This window comes from Tenrec ecaudatus, chromosome 4 (assembly GCF_050624435.1).
Source record: "Tenrec ecaudatus isolate mTenEca1 chromosome 4, mTenEca1.hap1, whole genome shotgun sequence".
Taxonomy (NCBI): Eukaryota; Metazoa; Chordata; class Mammalia; order Afrosoricida; family Tenrecidae; genus Tenrec; species Tenrec ecaudatus.
In genome coordinates this window covers 86,328,829-86,351,921 of record NC_134533.1, presented here as the reverse complement: position 1 = coordinate 86,351,921, position 23,093 = coordinate 86,328,829, and the positions used below count along the sequence as shown (strand labels likewise).

At 38.4% G+C, this 23,093-nt stretch overlaps 1 protein-coding gene and 1 pseudogene across 1 annotated transcript in view; one reads left to right on the top strand and one right to left on the bottom strand.

The window, feature by feature from the left end:
• Positions 1 to 2,129: 2,129 nt before the first annotated feature.
• TYR (tyrosinase) overlaps positions 2,130 to 23,093 on the bottom strand; it is a 116,107-nt gene continuing 95,143 nt past the window's right edge. The window contains exons 4-5 of the mRNA XM_075548702.1: positions 11,551 to 11,732; positions 2,130 to 2,491 (exon numbers count right to left, since the gene is read on the bottom strand). Coding sequence (XP_075404817.1) covers positions 2,265 to 2,491; positions 11,551 to 11,732 — 409 coding nt within the window. The 3' untranslated portion in view covers positions 2,130 to 2,264. The remainder of the gene's footprint in view (positions 2,492 to 11,550; positions 11,733 to 23,093) is intronic.
• On the top strand, positions 15,998 to 16,362 carry LOC142444297 (large ribosomal subunit protein eL30 pseudogene; annotated as a pseudogene).

The window sequence follows — 23,093 nt, the reverse complement described above, 5'->3', positions numbered from 1 at the left end:
TGCACTCACAAACCGTATGAACTTGGTAATTCAAATTGTACAGAATTACGGAGTTCAGAGTTGAAAGATACCTAAAGATCCCTCCTCCCCCTTTCATCACTCTCCCCCAAGTCATTTTAAACACTTGTCCAGAAAAGCAGACGTGCTTGTGGCCAGGTAGGCAGGTTTCAAGAACCCTGAATTGGGTAGGCCAGTCTTTAGAGCACAGCATCAAGAGACAGTGGTGACATCGCGTACAGATGTGGGTCAAATGATTAAGTGGAAGAACTGATTGAAAAGACTGAGGAGATAAGCACACACAGGCCTGAGGGAACTATAGAAATTGATGACACAGAGGGCAAGCGTGTTTCGTTGGTAGGTCCGGAGCTTGCATTTGGCGAACCATCCTGAAACAATATGGCTGTCACAGAGAGGTTTCGAACAAAATGTTTGGCATTGATCCTGAATGGGGAAATAGTTGTTAAGGACCTTTAACCAATTTAAATAAGTAGTGCTATAGAATTAGTGCTTACATTTTCTCTCTAGAATATAAATCAAATTAGCCATCCAATCCTGCATATGAATACTTCCAGCTACAGCCACTTACTCTTTTCAAAGAAGGTCCACTCCAGTTTGGCAAGCTCTAAGTTCTAGACAGTTTTTCTTTTCACTGCACTAAATTAGCCCCTCTGTACCTTCTACTCACTGGCTCTTGTCTTTTTGGCAACACATGGTTAAAGAAGACAAATGTAATATCAATTGTACTCTTTTCAGAAATTCAACTGGGCCCCAAGATTCAAACAGAGGGATTATCTGGACATGCTAATTTAAGCTCTTATTAGACAAAGAAATGTGGAACTGAGTTATTTTACAAAAACTACAGAACATAATTGTTCTCATTCTTTGTAAGGTTTTATAGCCTTTTAAATACTTTCTAATGTGATTTTTAGAAGAGAAATATGTTAATTGGCGCATGATTATCATATTCACCATATTTCATAGACACCTCTGGAGACAGGCCCTTAGATTTATTGTATGGATGAGACCCTTGTTCTTAATGACCTTAAAAAGTAGAGGCATGCTATGGCAAGAAATAACTGAGAGTTATCTTCTATTTGAGGTATTTGAGGTACATACAAATCTAAAATAAAGAGGAAAATATATTCTCTTAGGGACAAACAAATGTAATCAAAGCCAAATTAGTTAATTAATGTAGTTTTTTTAACTATTTTTATTAAAATGAAAGAATAGGTCTTGGGTGACATTTAGGTCCATTGGCATGCTGTATAGTCGAGAAAGATAAGCCTGACACCCTACGCTGAGGAGCGGTGACTGGGATGTCAAAGCTATGCATTATCACCTAAGATGCAGAAACTATTGGTCGTTCCCCAACTAGAGCCAAAACTGAGTGAAAAAATACACAAAAGAAAGTCTCGAAGAAACAATCCAATGAACTAATGGACCATGTGAAATACAACTTGGATTAGCTTGAGATCAGAACCAGGTGATGTCCACTAGTCAATATCTATCACTCTGATTAGGGTTACACTTGAAGGTCCTAGACAGAATAAGAGAAAAATGTAGGGCAACATTCAGAACCATAAAAATGACCAGAGTGACAGAGACTGAGGGAGCCCCCATGGCTATGGCCACTAGATGAGCTTGAAATCTGGACCTGAGCCTGCCCCTGGGGATCACCGGTCAGTCGAAGAGTAGACAAGCCTGCCAAGGGCATAAACACCTGCGAAGAACGTGCAAATCTGAACCATCCAGCACATCATTTTCCCCAAAACAAAACTCAGCAGGCAAGGAAAAATGAACAGAGATGGGGAACCTAGGGGGGAGGTGGAAAGAATTCAGTTATATTGAGGTGCTTGCAACTAATGTGTAACAAATCGTCTATACATGTTGAAAGGAAAATTAATGTGTTCTGTAAACTTTCACCCAAATCACAATAAAATGAAAATGGGGCGGGGGTGGCAACAATAAAATATGTTGCTAAATAACTAAGAGGCAACACATAATTATTTAAAGTTCTTAAATGACATTTTATTTCCATTATTTGTAAGACTTTATCAAATGGCATCATTTTTTTTTTTTTGAAATATGGGCTTAAGGGAAATTGTCAGTGCTGAACCAAAGCATGGAGGCAAGCGTGAATGTGTTTTCCCTGTGTCGAGGTGCAGCAGGCATTTGCTAGATTACAATTCTAAGAGTGGGTTTGAGCACCACTATGAGTTAAAATAAGATCAGGCTTTTGTGCCCTGCTCTAATGCCTAGACCGTTTATAAATGGCTCTGGGACAACAAGCTGCGATAATCCTCTTTTTCCATGAGGAGGTGCTGTTTTTCTTCCGGGAGCTGCTTTCTCCGGCCCTGACACAGCAAGCTGGTGATTCCTCCAAGCACAGCCGTGAGGACAGCCCCTGCCACAGCGGCCCCCAGGAGCCATGGCCAGATCTGACTGGCTTGTTCCAAGTAGGATTTAATGTAGTCCTCAAAGGACTCTGGGTCTGAAATAGAAAGACATTTCAATTGGTTTACTTTTCTCTTGTTATTACTGGCAACGATATCAATCTTGATTCTTTTTTTTTCTTTTTAAACATTTTATTAGGGGCTCATACAACTCTTATCACAATGCATGCATACATCAATTGTGTAGAGCACATCTGTACATTCTTTGCCCTCATCATTCTCAAAGCATTTGCTCTCCACTTAAGCCCTTTGTATCAGGTCCTCTCAATCTTGAGTCTTATTAGTACATCGCAGACTACTTTGGAGTCTGATGCTTGCATTTGAAAGTCAGCTCTGCTCTTACGTAAGATCTTGGGAAAGCGACAATGAATACCCCAAACTCCTAGTTTCAGTTTTGGCAAAATAGGTAAACAAAACTGACTTGCTTCAATGTTTTGTGGTTTCAAACTGATAGCGCAGTGCTCAGTACATAGGATGCATGGACTTGTTGATTCTCATGGAGCCTGGCAACATAGTGCTATTCATTGGGCTGATAACAGCAAGCTTGGCAGTTGAACCACCAACCTCACCATGGGAGAACGATGGGGCTATTTACTCCCGTGGAGAGCTACAGTCTCGGGAACTCACAGAGGTGTTCCCTGCCCTACAAGGTTGCTATGAGCCGGCTTCTACTCGATGGCAGTGAGTTTGGTTTGGTTTTATTGTATTCACAATTCCGTCCTCTGATCTTGTAGAAATATGGTCCTCCATAGGATAGTGTTAACTATTACCACTGTTTTTCAATTATTAGATGGACAGTAAGTGTACTAACCACCTGGCAAATGCTCAGAAATCTCAGGGTGTGTCAAGGATGTCCCAACAATCTCTGTAGTCATAAATTCTCAGCTGTTAAGTTGATCTGGATTCATACAGGCCATGTAGGATGAAGCAAAATTGCCCTGAAATTTCCCAGACATAAATCTGTACAGGACCAGGCTGCCACATCCTTCTCCCACAGAATGCTCATGGCTTTAAACGGTCTGCTTTTCAGTTAGCAGCCAAGTGCTTGACCTCTAATCACCAGGAGTCTTTTCTGAGTTCATAAAGGTCATAGTCTAGAATCCCCTAATAACTTCACTTTATATCTATCTATCTATCTATCTATCTATCTATCTATCTATCTATCTATCTATCTATCTATCTATGAAGCACAATAATTCAGACTACTACTGCTCATAAAAATCTCTCTGTATTTGAACTCACACAGTTTGGAAAACTTGAAGTGTACCCTATAGACATTACATGCCTATCGGGTGCCTTTATGTTATTCTGGGCTTGCTTCATGAAGTCAAACAGTATGTCCTCAAAATCCACATGTTCCTTTAGAGCATTCTGGTTTAATTTTAATAAGCTTTACACGTGCACATGCAATAGGCATGGAGTTAGTGCTGTTTGGGGGTTATTGCCCCATCACAAATATTAAAGTTGTTTGTTTATGTGATTTCCTTCTCTATTATGATAACCTGACACGCAGAGCTTGTTTTAGCTATCTCTTTGTCTGTAATCCTGGAATCTTATACAGTACCACAAACGCATATAAAAAGATTGAAAAGGTTTTCTGAGTGAATGAATGTGCTATTGGGCACAGAATAAATACACATCTTCATGGATGTGAAAGAAGATAAGAGCTGTATAAAAGATTCCATTCTTGTTAAAAAGTTTGTTATAATTAGTGATAGGTACTTAAAATCAAACAAAGGGGAAAAGAGAATGCAGGAGATGCATCCATAGAAGTGCTGTGGGCATGAATAATATGCAGTAAAGCAATAAGACAAAATCCTGGGTGTATATTTCAATTCAAATGATGATATTACTGTTCTTAGAAATTATAGGAGAGAGGTGATTAGGTAGCAAGAGTGCTAAAATCTTTATTTAGTATATGAGAAACTCCAGAGATAAATTTAATAAGTTAGGATGTTATTTAAAGCTCAAACTCAAATTACTGCCATTGAGTAGATTCTCATTCATAGTAATCTTCCAGAACAGGGTAGAACTGCCCCTGGGTTTCTAAGACTGTAACTCTTCGTAGAATAGAAAGCCTCACTTTCCTCCTACAGAGCAGCTGGTGGTTTTAAACTGCCGACCTTGTGCTTATCAGTCCAACACAACCACTACTATTTATAAATATTCTGTAAAGAGTAGGTTAAATAGTTAAAATGTTAAATTACTTAGCTTACTTGGGAGCATGGGGCTTGGGGGCTCAATAATCGTTTCTATTTATGTTTTTTTTTCTGACTTGATTGCAAGCTCTAGAGAGTAGACATTGCGGTATCCTTTATGTATCTATACTCATATATATTTGGTTTTGGTTTTTGGTGCCATCCTGAATCCTAGCAACCACACGTACAACAGAAGGCAGCAATGCCCAGTCCTGTGCCCTCCTCCCGAGTGGTCTTCTGCTAGAGCCTGCTATTGCAGCACTGGGTCACTCCTTATAGCTGAGAGCTGCCTTCTTTGTGGTTGCCCCTCTACTTTATCCAGCAAGACCACTTCTCCAGGAGAAAGCCTCTCTGGATAACATGTCCAAAATATGTAAGGTGACGTCTGGCCATCTTGCGTCTATGGAGCACTTTGATTGAACTTCTTCCAAGACAAATTTCTCTGTCTTTTTAGCAGTCTGTGACGTTCTCAATATTCTCCTCTAGCACTACAAGATACACCATGTAAATGCTTCAGCTTTTCTTTGACCTTCCCTATTCAATGTCCAACTTTCACATGAATATGAGGCAAATGACAAAACCATGGTTTGAAGTAGACACAAGTCCTCAAAGGAATCTCCCTGCTTTTCAATCTTCTAAAGAGGTCTTGTGAAGTAGATTTACCCAATGCAATGTGTCTTTTCTGTGAGCATTGATAGTGGATCCAACCAAGACAAAATCCTTGACAACTTCTATTTTTCTCCATATGTCATGAAGTTATTGGTCCAATTATGAGGATTTGGTTCTTCTTTTCACTGAATTATAACTCACAACGAAGGCTGTAATTGTTGATCTTCAACAGCGAGTTCTTGAAGTCCTCTTAACTTTCAGCAAGCAAGGTTTGTGCTCTACTTACCACAGGTTGTTAATAAGCCTTCCTCCCATCCTGATGCTGGGTTCTTCTTCATATAAGCCGACTGCTCTGATTATTTGCTCAGCGTACAGATTGAATAAGTATGGTGAAAGAATACACCCCCCCAACACACACACACACACACACACACACACACACACACACACACACACACTTCCTCATTTCAAATCTTGCAATATTCCTTTGTTCTATTTACACTATGGCCTCTTGAACCATATCCATAGTTCCATCTCATCCAAACAGTTGAATGCCTTAGCTTAGTCAGTAAAACGCATGTAAACATCCTTCTGGTATCCAAGATCCATCTCCCTTCAGAAATGACATTTCTTGTTCCATGACCGATTCTGGATCCAGTCTGGACTTCTCTGGTAATTACCTGTCAAATTTCTGCTGCTACCATTGTTGGAGGGTTTTCAGCCAAAATTTTACTTGGATGGGATATCAATGGTATTGCTCTATAATTATAACATTCTGTTGGGTCATTTTTCTTGGAAAGGGTACAAATATGAATCTCTTACAACCAGCTGGCCAAGTAGCTCTCTTCCAATTTTCCAAACATAGACAAGTTAGTATTTCTAGAGCTTCATCACCTAGATGAAGCATTTCAAAGGATATTCCTTCAATTTCTAGATCCTTGTTTGTGGCTGATGATTTCAGTACAGCTTGAACTTTTTTCTTCAGCAACATTGTTTCTTGCTCATGTGTGACCTCATTTAATGGTGAAATGTCCACTAGGGTTTTTTTTTTCTGGTTCAGTGAGACTGTGTATTCCTTCCATCTTCATTGGATGCTTCTTATATAATTCAATAGTTTGCCCATAGCATCTTTTAACATTGCAGCTCAATGCTTGCTTTTTTCCTTGAGTTCTTTCAGTTTTAGAGACACTGAGCTTGTTCTAACTCTAAGTCTTGGCATATTTAATTATATTTTACTTTTGTCTTTTTGAGCTGTCCTTTGAAATGTTCTATTCAACTAATTGGCTTCCTCATTTCTTCCATTTGCTTTAGCTACTGTATGATTAAGAGCAAGTTTCAGAGTTTCTTCTGACATCCACTTGCTCCCTTTCCTGTCTTTGTAATGTCCTTTTTCTTTCTTCATGATGCTGTGCTTGCTGCCTTCAGATGGCTCATCGAGTCTTTGTCGTTCATTATCAAGATGTCAAATCTGTTCTTGAGTTGTTCTTGAATTTCAGGTGGGATAAACTCAAGGTTGCATTTTGGCACTGGTGGCTTGTTTTAATTTTTTTCAGCTTTCACCTGAACTTACACACGAACAATTGATGGTCTTTTCCACAGTCAACTCCTGGCTTGGTTTTAGCTGTTGGTATTGAACTCTTCCATCATCTCTTCCTACAGAGGTAGTCAATTTGATTTCTGTTTATTTTCTATTTATTTGTTTGTGATGTTGAAAAAAGGTATTTTATATGAACAAGTCATTTGTCTTGTAAGAGTCTATCATAGTCTCTCTAGTTTCATTTCTATCATCAAGTCCATGTTTTCCCTTGACTGTTCCTTCTCCTTCATGTACAACTTTTGCCTTCCATGCTGACAATTATTGGTGGATCTCAGTTGCCTGTTTGACCAATTTCTAACTGAAGATGTTGGCATAATTCTTCAATTTCTCCTTCAGTATCTTCTGTGGTTGGTGCATGAATTTGAATAATGGTTGTATTGATTGGATTTCTTTGAAGGTTAATCGGTATAATCTTATCACATACAGCAGTGTCCTTCAAGATTGATTTCAAAATGCACTTTATACAAGGAACTCAACACCATTCTCTTGATTGTGTCATTTCCAGCAGAGTAAATGATATGATTCTCCAATACAAAATAGTCAATACCTGTCCACCTTAGCTCACTAATACCTAGGATAATCAATCTGTATGTATTTAATTTCAACCACTTCCAATTTTCCTAGATTCATGCTTTCCATATCCCAAATTCTATCATGAGTAGATTTTCACAGCTTTTTCTCAAATTACATGCCATCCAGGGCCATGCCAGTGGTCTAGGCACTGGAAATAAAAAAAATTAAGGAAAAAAAGTCTCTGCTCTAAAAGAAATAACTGGAATAGAAGGTATCCCTGTTAACAAATTATTTCAATAATAATGTTTTTAACTAATATTATATGAAATACACAGCAGCGTCTTGGGGAAAGAAGATCTTAACTCTGCTAAGAGAGTCAGGGAAGGTGTCCTAACCTGAAAGACCTCTTTTGCATTGCACAGAGGAACGACTTAGAATTCTGGTGTGATTTTGATGGTATGGCATTTTGAGTAGTAGGAGCTACATGCACACAGTTGTACACATAGCCAGCACATCTATTGACCAACCAGTAAATAATATAACACTGTTGAAATCCCATCTGCAAAATTAAACTATAGGAATTGTGCATATGGTATCTCATTTCAATTTTTAATTCACATCTACATTTCACAAATGCACAGTTTTATTCTAAACAAAATGTTTAAAGATGCCGCTGTAATCAGGGGATAGCTGCCCGCAAAGTCTCTCAGTACTATTATTTTCTTAGTCTCATTAATGTCCCTTCTAAAAAAACAAAAAGCCCGATCCAGTCAAAACAGTGGTTTATCAGGGGTTCTACTGAGCCAGCTAGAAACAAAACAGAGAGGTCAGCTCAGGAAGGTGTGTCAGTTTTGTTTTTACTCCAATGGTTAATCTTGATAGGTTTTCTTGAAAGACACAAGATAATCATGTATGATTAGTATAAAGAGGTTTTAAAAAAGAAAACAACAATTGTAGAAAAAGCCAGGAAAATGGTACTGAGGATTTTTTTTCTCATCATAGTAACACACCTGAGTCTTTCAGGGAAGCAAAGTAACCAATTTCTTGGGGAAGCCTTACCCAATCTAGCCTACACCTGCGATTTAGACCCCACAGAATCCTTTTGTTTTGAAACTCAAAAAACGTTTAAAAGGAACACAATTGTGCCCCTACCACACTGCCATCAAGTTGATTCTAACACGCAGATGGACTGGACGGGACAGAGTAAAACTATCCCTATGGTTTTCCCCTATATACCTTTGATAATCTCTAAATTCTTTATTTTTCATGTTTTACACTGACCGCTGTCTCAGTGATATTTTTATTAAACAAAATCATCTCTGATTTGGTAGCAATGCTTTCTTACTTATCTTCACAGACTAGAAAGAAGGAAGCTCTCAACGGAGATGTCTCATACAGAAAGCAGGAGGACACAGACCCTATTGGCCACCACTTTTTGGTCAAATATTTTAATTAGTTATGCATGTGAAAAATTACCTATTCAATTTTTCAAATGATTGCCTGCTTCTATTATAAGATAAAATGTTTGACAAATGTCAGATATCAGAAGCCTTTTTATAGAAAACCTTTAAGTAATTATAACCATGAACAACTAAAATAATGAATAATGAATCACTGAACTAAATTATGTCAAGAAATTGTAAAGGTTTTTAAAACTAAAAGTTTAGCAAAAAATAGAAACAGATTTGCAACTTGCTGAAAGTGCAACAGAATGAAAAATACAGAATAATTCAGAGAATAAAAAATAGATGTTTCAGTGTCATGTTTTGAAGTCAAAGCTCACTAAATTTAACTTTATAAACACTACTGTATAAAATTATTGTAAATAGGCTACCATTTCAAATGATATTCATTTGTTATAATTAAATAAATAAATAGCTGCAGGCATCATTTGACCCTACTAATTTTTTTGTTCTTTTCAGTAAAATATACCCATTTGGGCACTAGAGAGTAAGCAGGGGATGTATACAGCGAATAGACAGCTACAAATACATAAGTCCACGGGGACAATCTTCTTGAGAGCAGTGGAGAGATGCTTAGGTTTGGATTCTATTCTATGTTTTCCTTTGCCAAATTTGTGATTTCATATTAGTCACGTTACCTTTCTGACTCTCCATTTAAAAGATATAAATGTACAAAACAGTATACAAATCACTACTGCATAAGGTGGTGAAGGTTAAGATGATTTGCTGATGTCTTAGCATTTGTGTCTCCAAGTCAAAGCCTTTCTCTGTGCTTCAAACCTATATATCAAGTTGCTCCAGAGACAGCTTCACCCTGATAGCAACTAAATCATGCCATATTTTATACGGAGCCAGAATCAACCTTTCATAGGAATCTGTCCCTGCCCTTATTGACCCAACTGCAGTGAACTGAATCACCATTCACCAGTTGCATAGGCATGATGGCTTAAAGATATCTCTAATATCTCCTTATTAAAAATTCAGAACACAAGCTATGCCCAATTTCTGTATATATTATCTTTGAGATATCAATATATATATTTTTTATACTTCTCAGGACTCATGGTGGATTAGTGGGCTTTTAAACACAAAGTCAGTTGTGTGAAACCACCAGGAAATTTGAGATGGAAAGACAGGGCTGTCTACTCCTAAAAAGTCTGATAGTCTTGGCAACCCACAGGGCTCATTCTACTCTGTCCTACTGGGCCTCTATGAGGTGGAATGGACTCAATAGGAGTGGGTTTTGGCTTGGGTTTCCCTACAATATTTACTACCACCACTAATGCAATCAACTCTACAGTCATTTCTCTCCCTTCCTCTTGCAGTAATATTTTACTGGCTTGACCTTCTTGTATCTCCTTTGTAACCACTGCAAGATTTCCTAGACACTGCTCAGCAACCGTCTTTTGAAATTCAAATTTGGCCATAATGTATCTGCTTAGAAACCATCGTTGTCTTTTACATTTCTAACAATATGATCAAATCCATTAATCATGGCTTTGTAGGGTCTAACTTCAGGCTTCTGTGCCCCTGGCCAATTTGGTATCTGCCGCATCTTCAGAAATAAGGATTGTCAATCTAAGAATTTAAAGGTTGGAGGCTCCAGTACACCCAGAAGCACCTTAGAAAAAAAGGCTTAGTGAGCTCCTAAAATTGAAAACCTTGTGGAGCACAGTTTTAATCTGACACATCATCTGCTTCCAGGAGTCAGAGTCCATTCAACAACCAATTAGTTAATGCTCCCAACTAGTGATACTACTCTCTGAAATGTTACAACATTGATACTTAAAGGCAGTCTCAATGAGTAACCAAGTAAAAAAAGTATTTAACATGTATTTCTTCCATTAGGATGTAAGCTCCAGGAAGACAAAGATGATGTTTATTACCACTGTGTCCACAGAATGCCTTGTTCAAAGTAACATTCAGCAAATGTATGTTGAAAAATCAAATACATGGATAAAATCACCTAGAAATAATCCTAGCCTGTCCAAAGTCTTAAAATATGTGTCAATATTCATATCTAACAATGAGCAAGTGAAGAAGAGGAATGGCATTTTTCTATCTGGCTTCTCATATATCAATTAAAGTATGCCACCTTTTCTTTATTTTAATGAATAGTTTATTTTTCAGAGCACTTGAGGCTTCCAGAATAATTGAACAGAAAATACTAAGTTCTAAAACATTTCTTGTCCTTTGCCCCCATGTAGTTAGATTTTAACAAATCCCCCTCGTCAATGGTTCCATTGGTTTGCATTGCTACTATCGAGGTATAACAAGAGCTACATCTCAAATCGTGGCAAGAGGATGCATTGTTAAGCCTTTGATTGCTTGCAAATCCAATGGATGAGAAATGATGGTCAATTCAAATTATCTTACTGTAGATTTAACTTTAATTTCTTGTGAATGAAATTGATAATCCTTTTGTGTATATAAGGACTGCTGACACTGGGGGTGGGCGGGGTGAGTTTATATTTTTGACATTTTAAAATAGGCTTTTCATTTTTTTCTCCATCATTTATTTGTACTCCTTTTCTTAGATATATCTTGATTTCACTTAGATTGATTCATTGATTTTAGAGCATATAAGATACCATTTGAAACTTGAGTAGAGGGACTTGTGAAATAGCAATTCACATATGAATATGAATTAATACAATGTTAAAAAGAAATTTGCTCCACTAGATTCAGAGATTTACTGGAAAGAATTTGCATTGTACCTGAATCTTGGAGGTAGCTATAGTCATAGCCCAGCTCTTTGGATGAAATAAAGAAGTCACCATTTTTATATAGAGGTATAAAAGGAACCATATAGGATTCCCGGTTATGTCCAATGGGTGCATTGGCTTCTGGGTAAACTTCTTGAAGAGGACGGTATCTTCGGAGCCACTGTTCAAAGACACTGCAGAAGAAATGGTTACTCAGATCCAGAAATATATTGTTCATAAAATAAGAATTTCAAATTCTGAATGCTGAAAAACAAGGCTTATCGTAAATTCCTCCAAATATAGAGAGATTCTAAATATATTCTTCACACTTTGAAAATATTGTGTAAAGCATTAATTCGTGCTGCCAAATGCTGAAACTCACTCATTTGAAAGTAGTATGAGAGGGCAATTTTGAAAAAGGAATTTCTTGGGGGATGAGTGAAACTTACCTGACAAGTGTAGACTCTTCAGAATGCTGCAGAACAAGACTAATTATTGGTTGAGTGACAATGGTTGAGTTTTAGTTGTAAGTGAAATATGTTCCTTGTCCCCAAAACGTCAACCCAAGAGAAAGAAAACACAAAATAAATGGGAGTCAATAGTGAAATGTGGTGGTTTTTTCTTGGCAAATGTCACATTTCCACTTGATGTGATATTTGGTGAAGTGGATGGATAATAGGAGGCAAAGTCCACCTTGTTTACGTGTTTACATTGACTGGAGTGAGTTTCTGAAGCATGAAATTAAAGACAGTAACTCATGGGGAAAGAATCATACCAAACATCTGGCCCTGGGCTTCTTGTGGTTGGGAGTCAAATAAATAAACAAATAAACCTTTTGAAGAAACATTTTCAATATGCTGAAAGAGGAGAATAAGAAACCAGTTGGAAGCAGTTAGAACATCTATATATAACACTGGTTGTGGTCAAAGCTGGTTTCTTCGGTGAGTCAGCTGTCCTCTGCTCCATGACTACCAAACATTCCTCCTATGGTCTCAGTTATTCAACAGGATGTATTGAATACCTCATATATATCAAATATTGGAGTTGATTCAAACAGATAACAACCCATAGGAAGATCAGAACCATTCTTCCATTGGCTGTTGGATTCAAACGATTGATCTTGCAATTAAGAGCTCAATTTGCAACCAAATACAATGAAAATCTCAGTTTATTGGTTGTGATAAAGGCAACTTGAAGTTTCTTAACCTTTTTGATTTTCCATTTCATCTGCAAATGGGAATAATAAACACACAGACTCTCTGCCGTGGAATCCATTCTGACTCAGGACGACCCCATAGGCAGGGCAGAGCTGCCCTGTGGGTTTCTGAGACGCTTCCCTCTCTACAGGAGTAGAAAGCCTAGTTCTCCCTGGAGCTGGCTGGTGGTTTTGAGCTACTTACATCATAAAGACATTGGGAGGATCAGTTAAAAAAACATAAGTACAGAGGTAGGTGCTTGACAAATGCTAAACAGATTTTCTTATCTTCATTCCAACTTTGTCCTCTTGTTCCTTCCCTTCATTGTATCTTCTTCTACTATAAACACTTAGCAATTGATGGAAGATATAGTGTATATATGTGTATGTCTGATGTCTGTATATAGTGTATATATGTGTATGGAAGATATAGTGTATGCTACAATAGAGAAGCCAAAGTCATGCAAATTTGCGTTGAGTGAAAAAGGATGATAGTTATTCTGACATGAGTGGGAGAGTATGCAATATGTACACACACATACACAGTAAATTTATTTGGAGTTGGCTTAAATGTCTACAGTGCTTGTCATTAAGTACTACTTGTTCATTATATACAATTTGAAAAACACAATGGAAAAACTCATGTGTATCTAGTTTTTAAATGTTCAATTACAACATTATATACATTATTATACCAAAAATTATGTGGCAAATAATGTTTTATAAGATATTTTATTTGTACTATTTTCAATTGGTAAATCTTTATTGTAAAGAGGAGGTCATATCATAATTAATACCTCCAATTCCTGTTAAATTTTGACTGATTTAGAAACAGCCTTATACACAAAGAACCACCAGATAAGGGCTTAAGGCAAATATTGTAGCTTTTGTCAGAAAAGAAAAATTACCTCTATAGTTCAATGTATAAATAATCTTATTTCTGTCAAGAAAAAAAATTCCTAGGTAGAACAAGGGCATCAATTCTTAGCACCAAAAGATTTAATGCATGAAACCACTAATGTGCTCACCCACCTTATTAAGCCATTTAAAATGAAGGTATTAATCTTGATTAAATTCTTTATTGGTGGCTCTCATGTTCAGTTAAATTCATGCAACTATACCTGGAATGGTCTTATGTCAGAATACTAATGTTTAACCTAGATAATCACACTGACATTTAGAGGAAAAAATCTTTCTATCAAAAATTCATTTAAACTGTATTTAGATATTTTTCTGGAGGTCAGAGCAAAAAATGAACTGCACAATAGAGGAATTAGGGAAAGGTAATGGTGATCATATAAAAGAATGTGTTTTATAGATAAAATTAACAAGGAGTTCCTGGTTCCAACTCTGACATGTTAAGATCCAATCCTTAGAACAATAGATGAAAAAATTCAAAATAAGCAATTTTTTTGCCTCATACGACAATGGAAGACTTGGGGCTAAATCAGAACCCCTAAATCACGAGTGATAAATACATCCAGATAATCTATCTACTTATCACGAGAAGACGCAGCTGGATCCATAAAATGGCAGAAATACTTAAATGGTAACTTTTCCAAAAGACTAGAGACGGAATTATGATTAAACAACAAACTGTTGGAAGCACCATTGTCGTATATGGGTTAATTCCTATGCAGTCAAGGTTTTACTTCCAAGAACTGCATCTGGTTCCCACATTGAAGACAGAGAAATCTATCTAGAGTCTTATTCAAAATGAAGCCCTTCATTCCAGGGGAAAAAAATTGTCCAGAACTTGTTCCAAATTGAAAGAAGGGAATTCTTCCCATTCTAGCCGCTTTCATCTTTCTTTCTGTCTCACCAAAATGGGGTGAGGGTGGGTGGTCCAGGATCCACCCAGGTACTCAAGTCCACCATGAAGAACAGACTGGTGATGCTGCCATCAGGGAGAACAGAGAGTGGCGGGGTGGGGGTGGGGGGAGGATGTTGTCCACTTTTAAAGGTCACCGCTCCAAGACACAGGTCCACTAAAGGACTGAGATTAAATCAGGATATTATAGAACATTCTCTCCTCGACACTTTACCTACAGAATGCCAGCATAGTAACAGTGATGACAGCTTCCAAAGCTGCAAGACACAGAGTCTCTCTGAGGAGCCGTACTTAGGGAGACTCAAAGACAAGGGAGACAAAGATAAAACCCCCAAGAACAATGGAAGCCTCTGGCCGCCATCGCCAGCGCAAGCATTAAACCAAGTCCATGACTTTGAGAGGTTAACATGCCTCGTCATCATAAAGTCTAATTGATTCAGCGCCTACTGCCTTATAAAATATGTCTTGTTCCAATAGGTAATGATAAAGCATTTAAACAAAACAAAAATGGAAGAGGTGGGAATAAAACAAACACAATCTGAAAAATTTTTAAAAATCTAAGTCAGGTTATATATATAGAGCACATTTGTTGGATGAGAAATTGAAAATAACTATGAATAATATGTTAGGATCTCTGATAATAAAAATAGCATGGTACACAGCAGAGGTGCAAATGTTAAGAAAAACACCAAAGGATATTTGAAATGAAAAGAACTATGAGCCTGTATCACATTACCATGCGTCGAATGGACTTGGTGACAATGGGTTTGGTTTCGGTCAGATGTGTTCATCCATGCAGTACAATTGCAGGTGTGTTTTCACAGAAGACTCTGAGTTTTCTGGCTTACACTGATTGGCAGTTTTTACCCCCTGGAAATGCATATTACTGGAAAAGATGTGCCTGAGGGAGGGATGCAAACATAATGATTCAGGATCTGTTAGGCTGGGGAAGCTTTTAAGACATTTCAATGAAGATGGTCAAGTTGGGAGCTGAACATATGGGTCTGGATTACAGAGCGGTGTTTACTCTGGAAACAGAACGTTAAAGTTCATCACCCTATAGATAATATTTGAAGTTATGGGAGCCAGTGAGACAAAGGTAATATAACATAACTGAATATTTATTCTCAGATTTCACCCTTCTGAACATTGAGAAGGACACACGAAGTGATGTCACATTGTCATAAAGAAAATGCACAAGAGTCCCTCCACCGACTGCCCAGCCATTTAAAATAATTGCTACTTCCTTTTTACTGAATTTCAACTTTGGTTTTCTGCAAACTATGGTACTAGAATGACCAGTGGCTTCTAATCTTTATTCTTTTGGGTTATTTCTCTTTTCTTCATAAAACTGTTGGTCTGGCCTTTCTCCCTTCCTGGCCATCTTGGCGGCTGCTCTTGGCAGGGGGCTGTCCAGCACCTAAGACAGAAAGATGGTGGCCGCAAAGAAGATGTTGTAGTCCATCAACTCTGGACTCCAACTCGTTGTGAGAAGTGGAAAATACGTGCTGGGCTACAAAAAGACACTGAAGATGATCAGGTCAAGCAATGTCAAACTGGTAATCCTGGCCAACAGCTGCCCAGCCTTGAGGAAACTGGAAATCAAGTACTATGCCATGTTGGCCCAAACTGGTGTGCATCACTGCAGTATCCTCAACATTGAGTTGGGCACAGTGTGTGGCAAGTCCTCCAGGGTGTGCACGCTGACCATCATCACCCTGATGATCCTGATATCATTAGAAGCATGCCGGAACTGACTGGTGAAAAAGAAATCCTGCAGTATTTTTTTTCTTCATAAAACTGGCCAGAGATTGTTTAAAAAGGAAAAAAAAAGAATAAAAGAACTGTTGGTTTGACATACAAAAGCTTTGAAATAAGCTTTAATTACATGTTAAAAAGTACTAATTTTAAAGTTCATCAGAGACATCCAAAAATGCCCCAAGTCTCAGTATACTTTTCTGTAGAATGGGGATGATGCTATCTGCTTTAAGGTAGTCATGGAAAATAAAATAAAATAAGGAAAAGAAAAGCTGAATAGTAACCCTAAAGGATAATTTGAGATTAAAAAAAACCAAACTCACTTCAATTGAGTCAATGCTGACTTGACTCAGAGCAACCCGATAGAACAGGGCAGAACTACCCCTGTGGGTTTGAGACTGTGACTCTTTACAGGAGTAGAAAGCCCCATCTTTCTCCTGAAAAGCGACTGGTGGGTTTGAACTGCCAACCTTGCAGGTAGTAGTCCAAAACATGACTACTACATCACCATGTTTCCCAATTGAGAGGGTTCTCAATATGCATTAGCTCACTAGGTTACTATTTACGTTAAACGCCTTTGTTCTCTGGGTATTTGCATGACGTGAGAGTGTTTCTGCCATTGTGAGTTTATATGTGTTTCTTTCAAGGTTTACTCTTCAGGGTGTATCTCTTTAAGGCCAGGGCCACTTACTTGGCAAAGGCTCTGCAGGAGCTGCATCTGGAAATATAAGTTGGTATTACTTAGGCATCTGCTTTATTTTCCTAACCTAAGCCTATCTTTGGGACAGGAAACAAACCCTTTATACTAAAGGATTAGCCAGGATACATGCTACGTGGTAAGGAAAAGGATGCACTTTGGCATACCAAACACTCATGTAACTAAAAAGATAAAAGGCTGGCATACTCAATTGACAACCCTGCCCCCCAACTAAGAATAAAAGCAGGAAAATTTGGAAAAAGTTGAAAAGGCACTGAGTTCAGGCAAGAACTCAATCCATCTGCATGACATATTTGAGCTTCTTCCTCAGACATTGTCCTGTCGCCTATGCCTGGCTTTCTGTCCTGCTCTCTCCTCCTGTCCCTTAACCAGGCCCTAAAAACTTCTGTTGACAAAGCTTTGCCATGTGACACAGGGTTTTTCAATAGGACTGAGAGGTGCAGGAAACAGACACTAAAGCATCCATTAAATGCTTCACTTACTTCAGAAATTGGCCCACAATGACCAGGGAGGGTACAGCCCAAACTGATGCAGAGCCGTTTTCAGAGCAGGTAAAAGTATACCGCATATACTCGAGTATACGCTGACCTGAATATCAGCCGAGGCACTATTCTACCACAAACGCTGCATAAAAAAGTGCTGAAAAACTCAACTTATATATGAGTATATACGATATATGGCACCAGTGATGCAACCAGCTACCCGAGGAACTATTATTTTGAATCTTAATTTCCTCCATGCTTGGCACAAGGTAGATGTTCAATATATAGGATGGTGTACACTGCTTCTTGAGTTTTTAATCTGAAAGAGACTAAATATACAGTCAAGCGATTTCTGTAATATGAGAAGGTATCCCCCCACACACATAAGAAAACGGAAAAAATCTCCACTGGGGAGCTTTTGTAGTCCACAGTTTTTCCCTCTGGGCCAGTGTTACTCATCTCGTGGGTTGAATTACCCTCTGACGGGTTAAATGACCCTCTGACAGGGGTTGAATGACCCTCTGACAGGGGTTGCCCAATTCATAACAGTAGCAAAATTACAGTTTTGAAGTAGTAACGAAAATAATTTTATGGTTGGGGGTCCCCACAACATAAGGAACTGGATTAAAGGGTTGCGGCCTCAGGAAAGTTGAGAACCAATGCTCTAGGTGAACTTCCAGCAGCTCGATCTGAGTTAGTGCACCCAGTGGCATCACCTGGGAAGGTTCTTCCCGGTCACAGCGAATTTTTTCTTAAGGTAGTTTCGCTCAACCTCATTTTTTGTGATGGCTGATTAAAGAGAACAGTGTGCAGCTGTGAAATTTTGTTTCCTGCTCAGGAAAAATGCCACAGAAACTGTTGTGATATTGAACACAGCTTACCAGGACAGCGCTATGTGAAAAACTCAAGTATACGAGTGATTTTTTTCATTAAAAAATGAAATGTTGATTGATGACAAACTTAACTGTTGTGATGTTGAACGCAGCTTACAAGGATAGCGCTATGGAAAAAACTCAAGTCTTCAACTGATTTTCTCATTAAAAAAATGAAATGTTGATTGATGACAAACTTCTTTCTGGACACCTGTCAATTTCCCAAATGAATAAAAAATGTCGACTCGTAGTACATTTGGGGTTCATTCCACCATGCCAGACTGTTGATCAAGCTTTCTATTTAGAGGTTCTGGAAAGATCATGTAACAGTGCAAGACGAAAAAAAAAAAAGGCCTGATTTGTGGCAGATGGGGTAATTGGTTTTGCCATCATGACAATGCACCTGCTCACACAGCCATCTCAGTGCACCAGTTTTGGGCAAAAACTACAATGCCTCTCTTGCACCCCACACCTTACTCTCTTGACCTCACTCCTTGTGACTTTTTCCCCCCTGCAAATGCAGAGGGACATGAAAGAACAGCTATTTAGTAACAGCAAAGGTGAAGAAAAAAAAACAAGGGAGGTGCTGTCAAACATCTAACCAGGCATCCTCAAACTACGGCCAGTGGGCCACATGCGCCCCACTTCAAAACAAGATATGTGCAGTGTGCAGGTCTGAGGGACAGTGAACTGGCCCCCTGTTTAAAACATTTGAGGACCCCTGAAAAACAGATGAGTTTGAAAGATGTTTTCAAGATTGGAACACAGATTTGATAAATACATTAAGTGTAATGGAGTGCACTTTGAAGGATATAAGGTTGTTTTGTAAACTATCTACATAGCTTTGAAAAAAAATCCAGTTTTTTTTTGGTACCCCCTCAGACAACTCTTACTATATCTTGCTTATTTGCTCAACAGAGAAGAAAATTGAGTCAAAGAATATACAGATTTTGTCAGTCTCTTAACTAGAATTCATTAGAAATTTTGGGAGTCCAATTCAGATTTCTGCAATTTTGTGCAACTATAACAAGGTTCTGGGCCTTCACATTTCAAATTTATGCTCTTTGCACCAGTGTGCAAGAGGTCATATTTTAATTAAGGATAAAAATAGGTGAGCATAGCTTCAATGCCTTCATCCATTTACTAACAATAGTTTTAGAACTCTACCCAGATGGGAGAGCTGAGCGTATCCTTTTATTTCACTCCATGGGAGTAATTGAAACCCTGGTGGTACTGTGGTTTCACAATCAGTTGTTAATGGAAGGGTCTGTGGTGGAACCACAAGGTGTTTCCTGGAGAAAGATGTGTCCCTCGGCTTCTCTAAAGAACTGCAAATGAAAAAAAAATTTTTTTAAGAACTGCATATGGAGTCCTTCAGATTGAATCTCCTCAAAGACAAAGGGTTTGGTTTTTGCCCAAATCTGAAGAATGGACAGCATTTGAATATGCAATCTCACAAGAATATGGAGATAGGACCAATGCATCAATGCACATTTATGAAATACTAATTATAAAAATATCAAGACAGGAGATATTCTGTGGAATTGAAATGTTTCATTTTTCTCTGCGAGCTATGTGTACTGACGAGTCAGCAGTGGTTTACTAGGTTTCTGAGAAATGTATCAGAGGAAAATGCCCTTGACCCATCCATAACAACTACCTTAGAATAGCTCCTGAGGGAGGTCCCTAGTGCCTGAATGCTCACATGCACAGTGGCAGGCAGGAGAGAACAGAGCTGACGGAGAAGGTACAGTATACCTCACTATGCATACAGGAGGGACCTGTACGATGGACAGACAAAGGGGAAAATGTAACTTGAACTTGTTGAAGTCAAGACTTAGTCAAGGAGTCATAACTTTGGTTTTGGGATTTGGTAAAACACAAACAAATAAAAACAACCAGAGCCAGAAATAGAAAATCTGTTTCTTGCGATAGCTTGTTTCAAAGTCCTGGTACTGATTTTTCTGAGGGATGAGGAAATAACCTCAGTAAACCTAAGTTTACACATATGTAAAATATGGAGAATAACAGAACAAACTCAATGGAGTTTTGAAATACAGAAGGAGAGTATGCATGCAATGCAACCTGAACACTCTTGTTGTTGTTGTTGTTGTCGTCAGGTGCCATCAAGTCACTCTGAGTCATATGCATCACAGAAGGAAAACTTGCCTAGTCCTGCCTGATCCTCACAATTGTTCCTGTGCTTGACCCATTGCTGTCGCCACTGTGACATTCTATCATGTTGGGAGCCTTCCTTTTTTTCACTGCCCTTCTACTTTGCCAACCTTGACATCCATATCCTGGGACTGTTCTCTTGACAACTTATCAAAGGTGAAATCTCACCATCCTTGCCTCTAAGAAGCACTCTGGTCGGACACCTGAGCCAAACCATGGCATTTTTTATATCCTCATATACATGTGAAAGTTGTTACCCTGAATAATGAGGGATAAAGAAGAGTTGATGTATTTAAATTATGGTGTTAAAAAATAGCGTTGCTCAAAAAAGTGAAAGTTCCATGAACTGCCAGAAGAAAAAGTAAATCTGTCTTGCGAGAAGTTTACTCAGAGTGCTTCTTTGAAGCAAGAAGGGAAAGACTTTGTCTCCCATACTTTGGATGCGTTATCAGGAGCTATATCCGTCCCTGGAAAAGGGCATCATGCTTGGTGAGCTAGAGAAAAATCCTCTATGCGATGAATTGGCACAGTAGTTATAACAGTGCGTTTAAATAATTGTCAGAATGGTGCAAGAGCAGTCAATGTTGCGTTCTGTTATGTGTAAGGTACTATGAATCGGAACCAATGAAACAATGCCTAACAACAACCTCACTAGATTAGTGTAACTATTGCATAAATGAATACATGTAAAATGGTGTCTAGTATAGACTCTTGATGTTATTAGAATTTATTTTAAAATTAGAATTACTTTGCTTTTGAGGGTTTTTTCCCCAGAAGTCTTACTGAAATATTTATTCTCTACTCTTTCTTCCATCAAGGCTCAGCTAATTTGCTACTTTTATGAAACCTCAGAGTTAATGTTTCTTCCCTTTAAATATTACATTTGCCATATTGTATTGCAAACATTTTATTATATACCATCCTTTTAAACTGGTTACGTATTTTCCTGAAAGCAATGATGGTGTCTTCTTGATCATTGCATACCAATGCCCATCATCGTGCCACTCACTAAGCTGGGGACTGGATTGCAAATAGTCTGAAAACCTCCCTATATTGTGTTTTAGTCTGGGTAGACTAGAGAAACAAATTCATATATGCTCATGTGTCAAATAGAAAGAGCTTTATATACAAGAGCAATTGTACATTTACAGCATCCCAGCCCAGTCCAAGCCTGTATGTCCGATATTAGCCCTTATGTCTAGTAGCAGTCTATAAATTCCTTTCAGACTCACACAACACATGCAATGATGCCAGATGCAGGAAGATCACAGCCCACTGGGTGAAAAGTCTTGTGGATCCAGTGGCAGTAGAGGCATCTCAGTGATGGTCAAGTTATCCACATGGTTCCTGCAGCTCCCAGGGCATGGGTTATATCAGTGTAGTGCCGTGTGTCTTGTCAGTAGAGCGTCTCTCAGGGAGTGAGCAAGTATCCCGCCTCCAGTGAGCTATTTATCACCTTAGTGCCTCCAAATAAAGTTATCAAGCTACAGCCTGATTTACACGCTAAACTCCACCCCTTCATTCTTAATCCTCAAATTGACAACAGATGATGTAGCTACCACAAATTAGATATGGATGGAAACTGTGTGGTTTTCTTGGAGACAGATTTTTCAATCAAATTTTTAACAAGAATGTGGTCTCAATACATTTAAGAAAAATTTAGTGATTAGACGTGGGAACTCAAAGAAGGCAGAATCTGTGAGCTAACTGATACTTTTGACTTGGATTATTTCCGTGGATGGTGTCATTCACTTATGCACATCCATTAGCACTGTATATAGTAGGTAATTTTTACATTGCCAAAATATAAAGTCATATAAGGAGCTGCATCTGTTTTCAAGGACATTAAAATCTAGTCAACCACTCAACACATGACACATGGCATAAGTGTCTTTGGAGAGGCAGGAACAATCACAACAGAAGAGGATAGAAAGAAATATGACCTCCATGAATGTAGGATGGCTGGTGCCATGTCAGGTACTGCATCCCAGTTGATGCTTAAATCTAAATTTTAAAAAATAGTATGATTTTGAGCAAATAAGAGAAGAAAAGGGGGAGGTAATCTAGGAATAACAAAGAACAAACATAAAGAAGCCAAGGCATGCTTCGGGGATCTAGAAAGTATTTTAGTAGAATATAAATGGGGACAAATGGGTAAGGGAGGGGAAGGGGATGCTGTCTACCGAGTGGCTGCCAGGCAAAGCTATGATGTGGTGCCCAAGCAAGTAGACAACCCTGTCAGAGGGATGAGTGATACTGATGGAGAAATTAAGTTAGGAGAGGGGAACGGGAGCAGCACATTTCAGGGAACACGAATGTATGATTGGTAAGAAAAGTGGGACGACCACCCTCCAGTTGGAAGGAAAAATAATTTAAAATGCCATTGGGGACCCTAGCGGGACAGTGTCCCTGGTGGTTTGTACCGAATGGACTACATTGGAAATTTTCACTTGAAAACCTATTTTTGATTAAATGGACACTATAAGAGCATAGGTTGTCAGTGATGAGTAGCTGCAAATGCAAA